This window comes from Ambystoma mexicanum, chromosome 6q, assembly GCF_040938575.1.
Source record: "Ambystoma mexicanum isolate Mex_15411 chromosome 6q, UKY_AmexF1_1, whole genome shotgun sequence".
Lineage (NCBI taxonomy): Eukaryota > Metazoa > Chordata > Amphibia > Caudata > Ambystomatidae > Ambystoma > Ambystoma mexicanum.
Window position 1 is genome coordinate 988,221,874 of NC_090937.1, and position 17,193 is coordinate 988,239,066.

General features: G+C 46.6%; 1 protein-coding gene across 2 annotated transcripts in view; it reads left to right on the forward strand.

Annotated features, from left to right (window-relative positions):
* The first annotated feature begins 1,228 nt into the window (after positions 1-1,228).
* Positions 1,229-17,193, forward strand: part of SNX25 (sorting nexin 25) — a 1,900,476-nt gene continuing 1,884,511 nt past the window's right edge. Inside the window, exon 1 of one of the 2 annotated variants that reach the window (XM_069631510.1) lies at positions 1,229-1,869. In XM_069631510.1, the coding sequence (XP_069487611.1) occupies positions 1,468-1,869 (402 nt within the window). In that variant the 5' untranslated portion in view covers positions 1,229-1,467. The remainder of the gene's footprint in view (positions 1,870-17,193) is intronic. The other variant, XM_069631509.1, reaches the window with a different exon arrangement.

Below are 17,193 nucleotides of genomic sequence, written 5' to 3' on the forward strand. Positions count from 1 at the left end.
CTCCGGGAGGAGCCGCTGCCCTTCTTTGGGCACAGGGGTTGCCCACAACAGCACAGCGGGCACACAGGCACTCCTTGTATGTGGAGTTGCACCCTGTGTGGTGTGTCGGGTAAGGGGCGGTGCACAAGCCCCCTCCGGAGAGAGCCGGTGCAAACTCTGGGGTATTTGTGACCCCCCTTTTTCCTGTGGGGTGGATGGCTAGATGACGCCTGGGGCGTCCAAAAATTCTGGCAACTGCCAGTCATTATTGGTATGAGATTTGGTATTGCACAGGGCACGTGGTAATCCTGTAGTGAGTGGGCTGAGAGACAGCACGCCGTGTGGATCGGTAGCCCAGACGCCTCTGATATGCCCGACCGGCTGGTGCGCATCCTGGACTTCCCTCGTCGCCAATGTTATGGGGCCTGGAGCACGGGCCTCTGTGGCGCAGCGCCGTGCATAAAGTATGACATACCCAGTTCTGTTACTTCACGGGTCCCACTTCGGTCTGCCTGAAATGGCGCAAAACTGGCCTCTTTATTTCCTTCTACGCTGTTCACGTGATACCACAACACTGCACACTTGTTTGTTGGGAAATAACCATAATACTAAGTTATGTTTTATTCGTATTATTTTTAATAAAAAGCCATGGCCTTTTTATGGCCTACACAAAATAAGTTTCCACGTATTCTTTATGTATATTCTGTTTAGAATGTATGACCCACAGGGCTAGCGGTACCTCTGGTGAAACTCCAAAGACACATACACGCATGTATGTCCAGGACAGGGTAAGCAAGCACACATCAAGCCACCACAGCACGGCGCAGTAGAGCAAACTAGAGAGTAAGAGCACAAACAAGACTGAACACAGAGAGCGGACGGGGTGTTGAGGGCACTCAAAAAGAGCGTGCTTGGCACCATTGTCAGTAAAATAATGTTCAAAATGTTACAACTACCTCCTACAGAGACGTCTTTAGCACATCCAGTCGACGTAGTTCCGAGGGCAGATAAAGACGAGCCCATTGTTTCCTTGTTATAGCGTGACAAGCTTAGCACAGACATAGTTGACTGTAATGCGCATTAACATTTTTTGGAGAAGAAACACCCCTCAGACATGTAAACCTTGTATATTACACCCGCGAATTGGAGGCTCTGAGTAGCCGTGGCGTGATTTCTCGCGGTAAACCGCAGCCTCGCTGTGCCGAGGGTGCTGAGCCTGCACCCGGGTAGACACTGGGGCCTGGAGGAGGGCCTGCGCTGTCACTCCCCGCCCCTCCAGGGCCCTCCTCCTTCTGCTCCGAGTGCGGCCTCTCAGGTTGGAGGCGGGTGGGCGAGACAGCTGAGCTGTATACAGCGGTACCGACCGAGCCCCCGCAGCATCATTGACCCGCTTCACCCGCTCTCACTCCGGGCGACGCTCCCTCCATCCCTCCCCGGGGGGCTCCCGAAACGGGAGATGTGCTGCTCTCCCGGGGCGGAAGGAGCAGCATGTACCCCACTGCCGAAAGCAGCAGAGAGACAAGCGACCCTTCGCCGCAGCCCGACGCTCCATCCCTGGAACCGTTGGCCGAGGCGGAGCGCAGCCCGCCAGCCGCCCGTGTGGTGCCCTGCTCCTCCTGCCTCATCCTTGGCACAGGAGTTGTCCTCCTCGGCCTGTCTCTGCTGCCCCTGTTTGAAGGCGGGAGTCCAGCCGCCTCCTCAGGGGAGCTGAGCTTGGCGTTGCCACTGTTCCGTCTCAGCCTCTACCTGGCCTTTGCCGGGGTAGCTTTTCTGCTTGGTAGCCTGTGGACGCTGCTGGGCCAGGGCCGCCCTGCCAGGACTCCCGACTTCCAGTCGGCTTGGAAGGAGACTATGCTCGGGACAGCTCCCACCACTCTACGGTCTGGCAAGGTAAGGAGAGCAGCGCAGTAGCGCTGTCACACCCCCTTCACTATATAATACAACAACAGTGCTTTATTGACAGGGCTAAAGATGCAAGTATTGTCAATGCTATTTATGCAAAGATTTCTTTTCGCGTCTATACATTCTGGTAGATGGGAGATCTTTGGGACTCTTGGGATCGCTCACCTGTGAGGGGCAGGTTTAAGTGTGATCGATGTGATATGGACCATACCGAAGACAACGCCTTTTAAGTGAGACGACTATGAAGAGGAAACCCTTACTATATTGCATGAGAGGGGGCCCGCATAAAAACCATACCGAAGAGGAAGCTTGTAATGAATTCCTTGTTTGGATGCCCTAAGACAGTCCATGGAAGAGGAATCCCATAAGACATTCCTTGCCTGGGTCGGATAGTTGTCAACAGGCCCACCAAAAAATACATGTTTCTGCTTCTCTACCCATGCCCCAATGATTCAACTAGTGTAATGCATTTTTGTGGCATTTATAACTGAGCAGTAGTTTTGGGTCAGGATACAATCAGTCACGTTGTTGACGGGATGACAATTATACAGACACTATAGAGATCCCCTATAGACCATGTTTCTTAAGACTCTTCCTTTGCGGATACAGACTTCTGAAAACTGCCACTGAGCGTTACAGACTTGGTGATGACTAACAGCAATCAATGGAGTGGGGTGGTATTTAGGTGATCTCTTATGACTATCACTGCTGTGTTGTGATTGCTACAGACATTCTACTGTGAAGTGGGATGTCGGTGATACCAACAGACTTCTTCTGCTCTGACTGTTTTCTCTTAAATGAAATGCATTGTATATGGGGCAACCTGTTTGCTACTCAGTGGCTGTATTTTTCATGCAACCTGAAAGTTGTCTATGGAAGAACTTTGAGGAGCTCTGCAATAGTGGGATTTAACAGAGGTCTAGAAACCAGTCTTGTAGGACCCCTACTGTAATGTGCTATTTCTCCTTCCCTTACTTATGAGGCAGGAATCTAATCACTTACAATATTTCTCGGGTATGTCAAACTGTATTTTATCAGCGAAAACAAATGGCTTCAAATCAGAATTATTGTCGATACTACCTAAATGTCCTCCAAATTGAGACCTTACAACATCTCATTGTAGATTGTCCCTCTCTATTATCAATGCGGCAGAGGGTTTTCAGAGGTTTGTTTGGTCTAGCCCGTTAGGTTCTAATGTCATATGGAAATCGATCTTTTCAAGTCCCAGACTTGCACTAAAGGTAGCATTAGTACACTTCCTTGAAGCAATTCTACCTGATTATGAAGGTTATATGTCGCTTTTGGTTTTATCACTGTTAAGTGGAAATATTGTATTTTGCATTTGAGGACTTTGTATTATTTTCTTTGGAAAAAAAAGACTTGTATTTTTCTTCTAATCTGTGTGAATTGTGAAATGCAAAGTGTTGTTAATTATAATTGATGTATTATATATGCTATCAAATTGATTTTATATTTGAAAAGTTGATTGTATCAACTAGCCAAATAAAAAAATACAGAAAACTACAAAAAAAATCTTCATCTTTCCTAGCTAGTAGGCTGATATGTTAAGCACCTACTGTCTTGCGCTGAGGTGCCTTCTCAGGGCATGCGTTACACTTCATAATACTACTAATATAAACTAACCAGGTGTTCGTAATGCTGCCCCCCTAAACAATCCACCTCTGTGCCAGCCATCATATTTTAGGAGGCTAGGCACATAATTCGTCTTCTCAAATGGGGGTTTCGAAGCTAGTCGTCTGAGAAATCGACATTTAACGTGCCTTTTGGTCATCTGGAGACTAATCAAAGGGGCGCTCTACAGATGTGTAAACTTCCAAAGTTAGCAGAGCCTAGTAAGTTGGGGAATCTACCTGTATTTTGCCAATTCAAACAAGGACCATAGTCTTCTCCCCTGGGAGCTTTACTTGCAGTGTTACATCTGGCATAATCCAGGGACTGGACACTTGGGCGATCTAACTGTGTATGCCATCTCTCGTAGGGCCCCGACGCTATACACCTGCTAGGCTTCATTTACATTTATTTCGAGGCTGTCACAAAGACTTAGTGCAATGCCGTTTAATAGACCCATGACTTTATTCATTTCTGAAGAAAAACACCTCCAAAACATGTGAAATTCATTTTAAGGCAATGTTATTGTGAATCTAAGTCTAGCTGATAATGCTTGCTATATGATACCGGCTGGATGTATTGATTTAGCTGTACTACTAGTGACAAACCAGGGCGGCGTTTTTTCAAGCGCTTTGCTAGTTGGCTGCATGCAGCATGTATGGCCAAGACGGATGATGTGCCGGCTCCTGGCAGTGGCAGGGTAGGATTCGTCGCCTAGAAACGCTTGGAGCAGCAGCACATTGTTATTGAGCCACGTTGCGCCAAGTTGCTCGTTTATCTCAGACTAAAAAGGTTCGATTGATTTATACTCGGCAATACTCGTTCTGCACATTGTAATGACTACACGTGGATCACTTCTGCTACAGAGTGTATGTGGGCTGAGAGAGCTGACGGCGAATCATCTATAATGCAGCCCTTTTAAATCGGTGTCACAGTATGTGTACAGTAATGTGATTATTGTGATAGGCAGCTGGTCTTAACGTCTGGCCGCAGCCAGTCGCAGCATTTAGGAAACCTTGTTTTTCACAGCTATGGATTGCTGGCCAGGCTTCTGCATGTGCATGCTTCCGTAATGTATTGCCTCTTACGTATGTTACAATTGTGTACGGATGTGACAAGCTGGTTGCTTGTGAAATGTGCACAAATCTCTTTTAAGATGAGCTGATGGAAGTCCCTTGATGGTGTGCAAGCCATAGATGTAATTGTTACCAAACTACCGAATGTTGATACTGCCTGCAATGCAATCGCCTATGCTCCCTATGCGCCCAATGTTGATACTGCCTGCTATGCAAATGCCCCCAATGTTGATACTGCCTGCAATGCAAATGCCTATGCTCCAATGCGCCCAATGTTGATGCTGCCTGCAATACAAATGCCCCCAATGTTGATGCTGCCTGCAATGCAAATGCGCCCAATGTTGATGATGCCTGCAATGCATACGCATCCCACCATGTTGCCCGTGCTGTGCCAGAAGCCATAGAAGTGGCCACCGCTCATCACAGGTATGCCCCATGCTGCCCCTGATCTGAATGTCAACTTCACTAAAGAGGCAACCACCACCTCTACCCTCATGAACAAATGTGCAAACTCACACCTCAGATGTGCCCTTGTCAATGTCCGCTCCATCAATGCCCTCGACATCAATGACCACATCTTTACCCATGATCTTGACATCCTATTCATAACCGAATCATGTCTACACAAAGCCTCTGGTCCTGCTCTATCATTGGCGCTACCCACTGACTACTCCATCATTAGACATGACTGACTCACCAAGGTTGGGGGAGTAGCCCTGATAGCCAAAGAGTCATTATCTATCAGAAAGACCAATAAGGTCATAGACAATAACAGTGACTACCTCCATGATAAAGTCAACATCTCTCACAACTGCACCATCTCAGTGCACCTTGTCTACCGACCACCTGGACCAGTAGGTGATTTCCAAGCAGCCCTTACTCACCACCTATCTGACAACCTAATAAAATCATGAAAGGCCATACTACTAGGAGACCTCAACTTAGGCCTTAACGACGATAATGACCCTGCAGCCAAAGCGCTCAACACCACACTCGAGACCAAAGGATTCAGCAACACCGTTACTGGTCGCACTCAGAATCAGGGTTGTTCCCTTGACTGGATCGCCCAACACAACTGCCCCCTCACAATCACCGCCAACTCACTTAACCTCTGGTCTGACCACCACATTATCCACTTTGGTATCCCTACTGCCAGAAACAAACATATCCCAGCCCCCCCATGCCGGAGACCTTTGCCAGAAGCTCCAGGCAACTCACAAAAGAACGGCTCGTGCCTTATCTATCGGGACCTGCCTTCAGGCCCCCTTTCTCAGCTGACCCTGAAATCCTGGCACTTACTTACAACAAAGCCATCAAGGGAGCAGTTGAAGATATCACGCCACTAACACCACGAAAAGCCAAACCCTCCGGCCACACCAATGCTTGGTTCACCACCAACCTCATGGCACTGCAAACCAAGAAATGTGCAGCCCTAACACTCTGGCAATCCACCCAAACGGATAAAGCAAAACTTGACTTTAAGACTATTGCTAAAGAATACAAGCAAGCCATCATTAGAGCAAAAGCCACCTCCTTTTGAAACCAGAATCCTAGAAGCTCAATCCCATACCAAAGAGATATTCTCTATCTTTTAGAGATCTAGAAACACCCACAGAACTTGAGCAAAGACAAAACTTGGTGTGAAGGAATCCAATCAGCCATGATGAACAAAACGACACACTCCAAACCAAAATGTAAACATCCAGACAAACATTGAAGAATACGCCCCCCTCGGCTGCCGCCTTACCACCATCCACAGACCCCTGCGCATCCTTCTCCTTTAAATAAATTAAAGAAAAGGACATGATTAACATCATATCAACAAGACATATCTAGATACATTGAAGAAGATGTACACATAACTTTCAAAAAAGCGAAAAGCTTAAAAAGGACATATTAAGTCATTCACACTTCATTTCCAAGAAACAAGAAGAAGGACCAACCCAACTATGGACCAAAACACCCCTCAAAGGCAACTACAAATACGGAACATGCATTAGTTGCCAATTTTCAGAAAATGGGAACAAAAAAGTGTTTCTCTGCCGAATGGAACCAAATCAAAAACTTTATCAATTGCAATACAAAAACAATAGTATATGTGATTACATGTAAATAACGATATGTAGGAAGCACAAAAATGAGAATTCAAGAGCGTATGAGAGCCATAAACAATAAAGACATGAGATACCAACATGAAAATGAACCAAACAAAGGTATAACTTTTTTTGGAATCGAAAAAGTAACCAAACCACAGAGAGGAGGCAATTTGGAGAAAATCCTCGGAACCAGAGAAGCTTATTTGATCTGTACTTTGGACAGTTGTCATACTGGTTTGAATTCGAACACCAAACTAATACATTTACTGTAACAACAACATTGTTCAGCCCATAAGAATTTTTGAAATTCATGAAATTCAACAGTTATAAATGTTTATGTATGCTAGTCTAATGTTTAGCTAACAGAAGTATGCAAGCTAATTATTATTGCAAGCGCTTAACATAAGAAACTACAGTCTAGTATGTATTAAACCAACGATAATTTTGATACTAAACAACACATATTAGTATGAGATTATGAAAGGGACACTAATCTGTTGTCACTAGGATAAAGGTATTCACACTGAAAAATTATTTGAAAAACAGGTAATTAAAGAAGAAATGGTTAACCTACAATATAGTGATAGAACTTTTCTTCTAATTAGAATAAAATAATCAAGTTAGCAAAATCGAGTAAAAGCAATCGAAATGATCCCAAACTAAGATGGCGGCCTTGCGATCATGCGACATACACCATCACGTGACCGCGCTTCTGAGCGATCGAAAATGAAACAGAAAAGCGTAATGGCTACAAAGTGGCGCTATCCCGCATCCTTAAAAGTAGTAAAAGTTTAAATTAACAGGAGTTAAAGGTAAGTCAAATGTGAGGGAAATAATTGCAATGGCCCCAAACCAAGATGGCGGCGAACTTGCGATCAAGTGACATACACCGTCACGTGACCGCATCTCTGAGCAACCATTTATGCCGAAAGAAACAGAAAGACAGCCCGGTTATCAGGCAGCATCATTCCGCATGCAAAAGGACTGTTTCCTGAAATAGCGAAAGCCTGTAGACAAAGGAAACAGAAGGTAAGCCTAACATGAGGGACTTCTTAAACAATAAGAGATGTAGATTTGTTTCAGAAATGCTAGCCAAAAGTTGAACGCTGCCACGCAACAAGCCTACCATTTTGGTGTTCCTTTCTTTTTAGCCCACATAAAATTGGGATAATTTACACAGTAGGAAAAATGTTTGTCAGGAGAATCAACACTATATATTCAGGCCAAAGAGCAAATTGAAAGTGAGTGTATCCTTTTTCCTATAAACAAGTTTACTAAACTCCAAATTTGTTCTACAATAAAAGCTAAGACATACTGGCCAAAATAAAATAGCAAATGTTAAATACAAACGGAATGCAAATGGCAACATCAAAAGTGGAATATTTGAATGTTTAGAACTCGAGCTGAATACTTAAGGCAAACGGTATTATCAAGTGCTTGCAATATATCTGAAGGTAATTAAGTGAACATTTTTATTTCCAGACAAAATATTTTCTTTTCTTTTGATACCAAGTGTGCCGAAAAAGGCTTCCATATGTTGTATGAGCTGCAAAAAAGACTTGCTACTCCCTCTTGAGGATCTGTCTGAAAATCAAAGACAGTGAAACACGCGTAGAGGGCATTGGCTCATAACTTCAAAAAATAAATACAAAATTAAGGAAAAACAACAAAAATTGGACTATACTTTTCATTATTCTTTCAATCAATAAGTCTGCTGAGGGCGCAATACAATTGGTTTTCGTCTTTTTCTCTTAAAAAGACAATTGACTACATTCAAAATAATGCCCTACGCGCAGCCTTAGGCATCCCAAAAAGACATCCCATCAACAGCTGCAAGGAAAGAAGCCCACTGGCTTCCTATCAAAGAGAGAGTCATTTTCAAAGCCCTCGCTTTGACTCGCAAATGTACTAACCAAACCGCTCCTACTTACCTCTCTGAAAGAGTGCACCCATTTCCGTTGCCAGAGCCACAAGATTGCCTTATGCGAACATGCTCACAGTGCCCCAATTCAAGAGAGCCCGAGCTGGTGGCACAAGCTTCCCCTACCTAGCAGCTACGCAATGGAACGCCTTACCACCGGCACTTTGTGGTGAAATCTCACACCTAGCATTCAGAAAAGCTGTAAAAACACTGCTTTTCACCTAACCACTGCTCACACCTCAGCTACTCTAAACCCACACCTGCTATAAATGCTTTGTCCAATGTTCTGTAATTGTATTACTTTCCCTTCTGTAACAAAGTGTAATTACAAGTAACAGCGCTGTGATGCCTAGGGGCAAATGTAAAAAAAATAAAAAATAAATGGTGTGGCACTGAAATCAATGTTATCCTTTTGCAGACTACAGTGTTTGAGTGCACTGAACAACAAGTGTGCATGAGCCCAGAGTGAGGTGTATGGCTTTAAGGGATAGAAATGAGTCCATCGCCTGCTTCTCATTGTAGGATTGTGCTTTTTAACAAAACAGATCCAACATGCAAATAGAGGCGTTGAATAGAGACGAAGGATCAGAAATAGTGGTAGCAGAGCCCCTTCCCTTGCTGTCCCCAATGCATGTTACCTATTATCGCGTTGAAGCATCGAAGTTTTAACTTATCTCAAGGGATTGCACACTGTGTGTTTATATAACAACTAGACTTCTGGTACCGCGGCCCGCTTTAAGAAGTGTGCCTGTTCCAAAAGGTAGTCGTGCCAGTTAAATAAAAGGGTCTGCTTTTTTTCCCAGATAAAGCGAGTGACGGTACTTCCAACGGATTCAGCTGTGGAGTACAGGAATGTATTTATTGAGGACACGTTTTAGATCCAAAGTATCAAAATAAAATGGTCCTGAATGTGTGTTTTATTATACATTCCTGGCAGTGGAACGTGTTTCATGAGGATATGGCTGAAGAGGTGGAGCTTAAGGGCTGACTTGAATGTTGGTTGTGCTTTTGATTTCTGGGATAAGTAGCTTCAGTAATTGGGATGAGAAGGGAGAAGAAGTGAAAGTAAGAGGATGTTCATGGTGGGCCAGGAACAGAGAGGATGAGAAAGATGGAGGAGACCAAGAAACGAGATTGGAAGTAGCAGGAGTTAGAGGTAACTGGCTATGGAGGCAGGGGCCTAGCCTATGAATGCATTTGAAGGACAGTAGTAGAAACTTGTAGCAGGATCAGCTTTCAGTGGGTGAGGAGCGGGGAAGGCTCTGAAGAGTGAGAGTTGCAAAGATAAGGATTTAATGAAATGTTTGAAATAATAAGGCCCAAGAGGAGGCTTGAGCAGTAATTGAGTCGAATCAGTGCCAGAGTGCAGTAGAGAGATTTATTGGAATGGTTGGTGAGAAGGGGACTGTCATCCTGATGCACAGTAAGTTGAGCCTAGAAGTAGAGGTGATTAAAATTGTGATGCTTCAAATAACTAACAAAGAGGACCCCATGATTATGAGTGTTGGAAGAGGTGATCTGGGTAAAGGATAATTAAGACGTGGCATATAGTCATCCAGGAGAGAATGATACCACCCTAAATCCCTTTCCCCACACACCACCCCCTTCCCAGCACAATACACGCAAACACACAAACACTCATGCAGACACGCACAGACACTCGCCTGTCCGCCCCTGCACGCACTCGTGTACGGCAGGGGCTGATAGTTCGATTGAGAATGACTGCTCTGTGCGGTCATTCTACATCGACATATTTTGTTTTCGGTCAAGTTGGTACAAGCTTTTGTGGTCACCACAGTTGTGAGAAACACACTTGGGTCTATGCTATTTTAGTGGAAATATATCTGCAAGGATTGCAAACATTAGTTTCCAAATATTCACAAATTGATGATCCTGTCAGTAACTTGCTCTAGGATTTTATACAAGTGGGGAAGAAGAGAAAGAGGCTTATTATTTGCAGAAATATTTGGGCCAGCAGGGGTCTTTTTGAGGATATGCATAACAGTGGCTACCTGGAAGCAAGAGGGCAAGAGTTCATTAATGAGGGAGAAGTTAAAAGGGGAGAGGGAAGCTGGGAGTAGATTGGAGTTGTTGTTACTTTAATAGTTTGGGGAGCAAAGGGTCTACTGGGGTGTCAGATGGATTGGTTTTCCAAAGACTGGGAGCCAGCTCAGCTGGTGAGGTATTGGAGAAGGAATGAAGAGGGGATAGAGTAGGACTATTGGGCCCAGAGTTAGGAACGGTAGAGGGAGGAAGAGAATGGCCGTGAGGGTGTCGCAGATCTTTGGAATCACAAGAGAAGTATTTGGAATCTCAAGAGAAGTAGAGAATAAAGTCATTAGCGGAAGGGGTGGAGGAAATAGTCCAAGGGGAGGAGCTGGCATGGTAGGTATGGTAAAGGAGAGTTTGCAGGTGTGAGTGAAGAGATGAGGGTGAAATAGTAGCATGGCTTAAAGGCATCCACGGCGGCATTAAGTGCCAGAAGGGCATTCTTGTAGGCATTTAGGAGTCTAGGGGTATGGGATTTTTTGGCATTGGTGTAGGTTACACTGCATTGTGGTTTTAAGCTGCTGAATCAATTCAGGGTGGGTGTAGAAGGGGTAAAGGAGAAGGCGGGGTAGTTGTGTGCACATGTAGATCTGAGAAACGTGTTAATCATTCGAGCCATGTTCGATGGGGCAGGGCTGAGGTGGGGAAAGGGTTAGGAGGGATGTTCTTGTCAGAAATAGAGAGTAGAGGAGAAAGGAGGAGGAATAGAGACATTGAATTGAAGGCAAGATTGGTCAGATGGGAGGCTTCGATGATGAGGTTGGGTGTTGTAAGAGAAGATTATAGACAGTGTCAGTGGAGATGCCTTGATCTTGAGTGGGAAGGTTGTGGAGAGAGGTTAGAACATGGTCCTGGAGGTGAGGGTCAAGTACGACTTGGTGAGAGCTGGAGATGTTTTGGAAGGATGAGGTCTCGGATGAGTTCAATACAGGTGTTAGAAGGAAAGGTGCCAAGAAAAGGCCCAGGTTGAGGAACAAAAAAAGGGGCGCAGAGAGTATGTGGATTAGAGGGACAGTTAGTAGGTGGGGTTCAAATAGTTGTGTGGCCATGTGCTCCAAGGAGGGTGCAGAGGCGTCGGCCCTGTTGAGCATTACTCACTGTGCCACCTCTATGACACACATGGTTGAAAAATATCCACTACCCTTCAAAGTGCTTTATCACTGAACCCGTGGATTTATTGATAATTAAGCCAGGTGTTATTTAAGGAGTAATGACTCTAAATTAAGTCCCTGGCCTCAAGTGTATGCATGGGAGCACTGCAATTCTGAGTGGTTCTGATGCCGAAAATGGGAGGGCCCATGAGCATCAATTGAGGTTTTGAACCATGGTGTTAATGAAATCAGATGGGCACTTCCTCTGATTGAACTTCCCCTTGAATGGGTCTCCATATTCCCAAATCCTTTTTCTCTGTGTTGCATTCAGGAGACTTGGTTTTCCCCCATTTTTGTCTGCATATTCTTCCCTGGTTTGAGGACATACACATGACGTTTTCATGCCACAATGCACACCGGTCCTCCTATCACAAATACCGGAGTGATTCTGCTGTGAAGAACACTGTTAATTATGAAATGCCCAGGGATAATGTGTCCTACCACATACGTGGTGCAATGCCCTTTCCCTTTGTGAGGCCATAATAATCATCATGAATAATGAATACTCATTTTAGGAGGTTTGGTGGTATACATGTTAGGCCTGAATTTAATTAAGACTTTTCAAGTAGCTATTTGCAAGTTGAGAATCTTGCTGGTTGGAAACAAAAGTAGGTTGCAGGTGCTTATTAGTTTGGAACATCCATAACTGGACAGGGTTCAAAAGCGCACCACTGTTGTGTGCAACGTGTGTTGCTGCTGAGGGCTGTAGAAGTCAGAGCTTGGAATTGGTAGAACATTTCTCCTTAATATCTCTCCACCTTAATAGGCCTGTAAGAACCAGTAGAACAGAGTCCAGTGAATCAGTAAAAACATTCTCCTTAATATCTCCCTTTGCATTCCCCATACTAAAGCCATAACTGGCACTGCACGACTTGCAATACTGCTTCCTCTTATGTATTTTTTCACCACATCTTTTTATTGATTTTACCCTAACAAAAAAAAAACTAACAAACATAGGTATGTCAAAGCATTATATAACAGTCTCCACAGGGTGCTGTAAATGCAGTGATATAATGAAACAGCAGATGCCCACGGATGCTCATGCGCCATCTCAGAGGTTCAGGATCAAAACAAAACGGACTAAGATACCCCCACTCCTCCGCTGCATATTTTCAAAAACATTTTGGGACAGTCCCTCGCCCTGAAAACACTTCTCTAATGAGACGAACAGCGGTCCACTTCCGCAATCTATTGGCTCAGTCGCGTACGCTCTGCAGAGCCCCAGGATACTGCTATCAACCTTTTTACCAGCCCCATAGTCACCCCCAGAAATGCTTTTTTGTGTTTCGTGAACCTCCCAGATCCCTAGCAAAGCCAGTTTTGGTTCCAGAGGCACCAGAGTACCCACCATAGCAGACAATTTATGCAAACACTTCCCCCAGAAAACCTGGATCTGTGCACAGTCCCACAGTGTATGATAAAAGGTGCTGCCCCCCCCCCCCGTCCACATCTAAGACCAGCATCACTTCCCACAACACCCCACTTGGCCAAAGCGGTGCAGGAATAATATACCTGGTGTATCTTGAATTGTATTAGCCGTAGTCTAGCCGCTATTCTCACTTCTCTTGGAAACATTAAGGCCTCCACCCACTCCTCTGGTTCCAACCGCCCTATATCCCCTTCCCACCTCACCTTCAGGCAGGTTAGTTCCTTGGCCACAAAAGCCGTAAACACCTGGTATAATATCGATGTAAACTTGGAGGGGATACCTACCGAGAATAAATTAGCCTCCAGGGGTGAGCTCCTCGGGATGTTTTCGAGAGGGGGAAACTAAGCCCTCATAGCGTGAGCAATTTGCACATACCGAAACCTTTCCACCTTTGGAAGACCATATATCCCTTGCAGCGTCTCAAATGAGCAGAGTAGGCCCTCCTGCACCCCATCTGCCAGGGTGGCTATCCCCTTTGCCTCCCAGCACCTAAGTCACACTTTTAGCAGTGTGCGTTATGCCAAATGGGCTGGTCGAGGGTCGGCTTATCCATCCCCACCCATCCAATCCCGTACAATGTCCTGATGTTCTTCGTCCCATATTTGGCAGATGTGCTGCGTCAACCCGGAGAGAGCCCTTCTGTACCTAGTTTCCCCATGCAATACCTGGCTAGTTGTTGGTCCCATCATCCTCCTGTGCTCAATCCCAATGTGAGTGAGTGCCGGGTCGCCATGGAACCAGTCGTTAACTACCCCTAGTTGCGCAGTCCAGTAGTACCTGCGGAGGTTGGGCGGAGGTTGGGCAGGCCTATTTCGCCCTCCCATACCGACCACTGAAGCTTCTGCTGTTTCCCACCCCAGAGTAAGCCGCACAAGGGATCCCTCGATTTCTGTAAAAATGTGTTTGGGAATTGTAAGCAGTGCATTCTGCAAGACATAAAAGAATTTGGCGAGCGTCAGCATTTTAAAAAGAGCCACCTTGCCCAACAGGGTCAATGGGAGTGTATGCCAGTGCGTTCTGTCTAGTGAAAAGCTAAGCCCCATGGGAGAGAGATTAAGCCGGGACAAGACCGACAAATTCGGGCTAACGTGGATGCCTCTGTATTTGAAATCCGAAGGTGCGACTACGTCGCACCGGAAAGAGAACCGTCATTTGCCAATTAACTTTGAGCCAGCTTAAGCCTTGGTATGCCGTCAATGTGGGTTACTACTGGGAATGAGACTCCTGGGTTACCCATATAGATTAGGCAGATCGTCCATGTCTAGTGAAAACTTTCCCCCCACTTCCCCCGCAGGCCATCTGAATCACACCCATTCTGGGCTCTCTCTGAGTTGTATTAAGAGCGGGCCGACTGCCATGTGAAAAATACAGCGGGGATAGGTGGTATCCCTGCCTCGTACCCCGTCTGAAGGAGAAGGTTCGAGATTTAACTTTGTTCACTCTAATTGTTGCCACCAGAGCAGTGTAGAGCAGGTAAGCCCAGAACAAGAAGTCCCTCCCCACCCCCCAAACCTCACGCCACCCATGATCTCCCAAAGTGAGTCCCATCTCACGGAATCAAGCGCCTTTTCAAAGTAGATTGCGAGGAGGACCAGTGGGTGCGGTATTTGAGCAGCCAAGCCTATGGGTAGTTGTGCTCTGTGCAGGTTCATCCTTGTGGACCTGGACATCATGAATCTGCACTGTCTGGGTGAATCAGAGAGCCAATTAGCCCCAGTAAGTGATTGGCTAGGTTCAGGGTGAGAATCTTGGCCTCTCCGGTCGGCCTGTAGGAGGCGCACTGCTCCGGTGGCTCACCCAGGTTCGGAAGAACCACTATGTTTGACATTCTGAGGTCCGGCGGAAGGCAACCGTCCTGTCGGCACTGCATAAAAAGGCGATACAGTGGTCTGACCACCCGTTCACCCAGTCGTTTCCTTACTTCCCCCAGGAAACCATTGGGTCCTGGTGCCTTGCCCGTCTGAAGCTGTGCCATTGCCGCCGAGATCTCCTCAGGGATGTCTGCCTTCATATCCAAAGCCTGCCTGCTGCGCGGTGAGTTTCGGAAAAGGCACCTGGTCCAGCGGAACCACCCCCACTGCTCCCCAGCACCCCGTCAAGGGATTATAAAGCGTTTCATAAAATTGGGCGAAGACATCCGCAATATTTGCATTATCTGTCAAGTCCCTCCCCTGTGCGTCTTGTGTAGCCCACACATGCTCATTCCCCTTATCCCTTCTCTCCAACCAGGCCAACATCTTCCCCGCCTTGTCTCTTACTTCATGAATCTGGCTTTGTCTGGCCCAATGCGCCTATTTAGTGCCACGTTGCGCAAGGACTCCTGCACCAGGGTCAAGGTCGGCCTTGCCTCTGGCACCCTCAACCTTTGCCTGCCCCACTGCCCTCTCCGCCTCCTCCACTGCCTTTTCATACTTTTTGCACCTAGCTGCTACCAGTGAGAGTGGATCCCTCTGCAGTACTGCCTTGTAGCCCTCCCACAGGGTGACAGGGCTGTTGACGGACCCTGTGTTGATGATGAAGTATTCCTCACTCCTAATGGACAAATCTTCCACAAATTCAGGGTTCCCCAAATAGGTATTCAGGTTCCATCACCCAGTGGACTTGTACTGACCACTTTCAACTCGATGACCAGTGGGGAATGATCCGATATTCCTCTAGCCAAAAGCCTAGCAGACAACAGCCTATGAGTTATGTCAGATGGGATGAAAAAAGAATCGATCCTGTACATGGAAGCATGAATTCCAGAGAAAAAAAGAACCCCCCCCTTTCTGTTGCACGGAGCATGCATCCACCCAACCCAGGGTGTTGGCGAAGGAGCACAGTTTAGTGCGAAGCATCGGGTTCCTGCTGCCCACCTGTGCTCTGTCTAGTCTTTGGTCCATTACCTCGTTGAAGTCCCCTCTGCAACCCCCATCACCAGATGTCAGCATGGCCCTGAAGGGTGAGCATCTGCAGTTCTGAAAGGAGGTCAGGCGCCCACGGCGGCGGTATGTACACAGCCACCATGCCCCAGGTGGCACCCCACAGCTCCCCCCTGACCAGTACATATCGTCCCCTGGGGTCCGTCTTCACGTCCATAGGCTGAAATAGGATGCTCTTATGCAGGAGAATAAGTGTCCCCCGGGAACCCCTCGATAAACCCACATGGAATGCCACCCTATAGTTGGACCTTAGAAAAAACGTGCACTCCGTCCCCGCTAGGTGTGTGTCCATAAGGAATAAAATGTCGGGGGACTGCCTATTAAGAAATTGCAGCACCATCCTGCACTTAACAGTCGAACGCTCCATTAACATTCCAGGTCATTGGTGACCCCTTCCCATTATGAGCCATCATCCCAGAGAAACCATGTCATACCTCTGGCCTGTAACCGTAATCTGCCCGTGACACCCCATTGCCTCGTGAGACTTCCTCATGCCCTGTGTACCTCCCCCAAACATGACCCCGCAACCAACCCAACTCCCCCTCCCCATACTTCTGCCCCCGCCCCCCCATCCAGAAGCACTGGTCGCCCTAATCCTGTGTCAAACAGACACAAACAAAGATAGTCAACTATGTGTGGGGTGCACATCCAGACAGTACATGCACGCCTTCCGCCCGCCACCCATATTGAGCTACAACCCCATTTCAGTCCCCACTGATTTAGGCCAGCATACTTCCATCTTGAAAGTCAACCAGAGCCCCCAGAGTAAAGTTCTCGCCTGTCTCTTCGTCAGGTTGCTCCGCTGGCTGTGAGTCAAACATAAACGGGAATTCTTCCCCCACCACTTCTGCCCTGGGCCTTCCCCTCTGTGGTCTAGCACCCGGCATCGGGAGGACCCAGGTTTCCATCTTGTTCCAAGCCTCTGTGGGGTTGTTGAACATGTGTACCGTCCCCTCATAATACACCTTCAATTGCGCCAGGAAAAAGAGGGCATATTCATTCCTATGAATGCCAGCTTCCGTTTGACCGAGGCAAAGGAT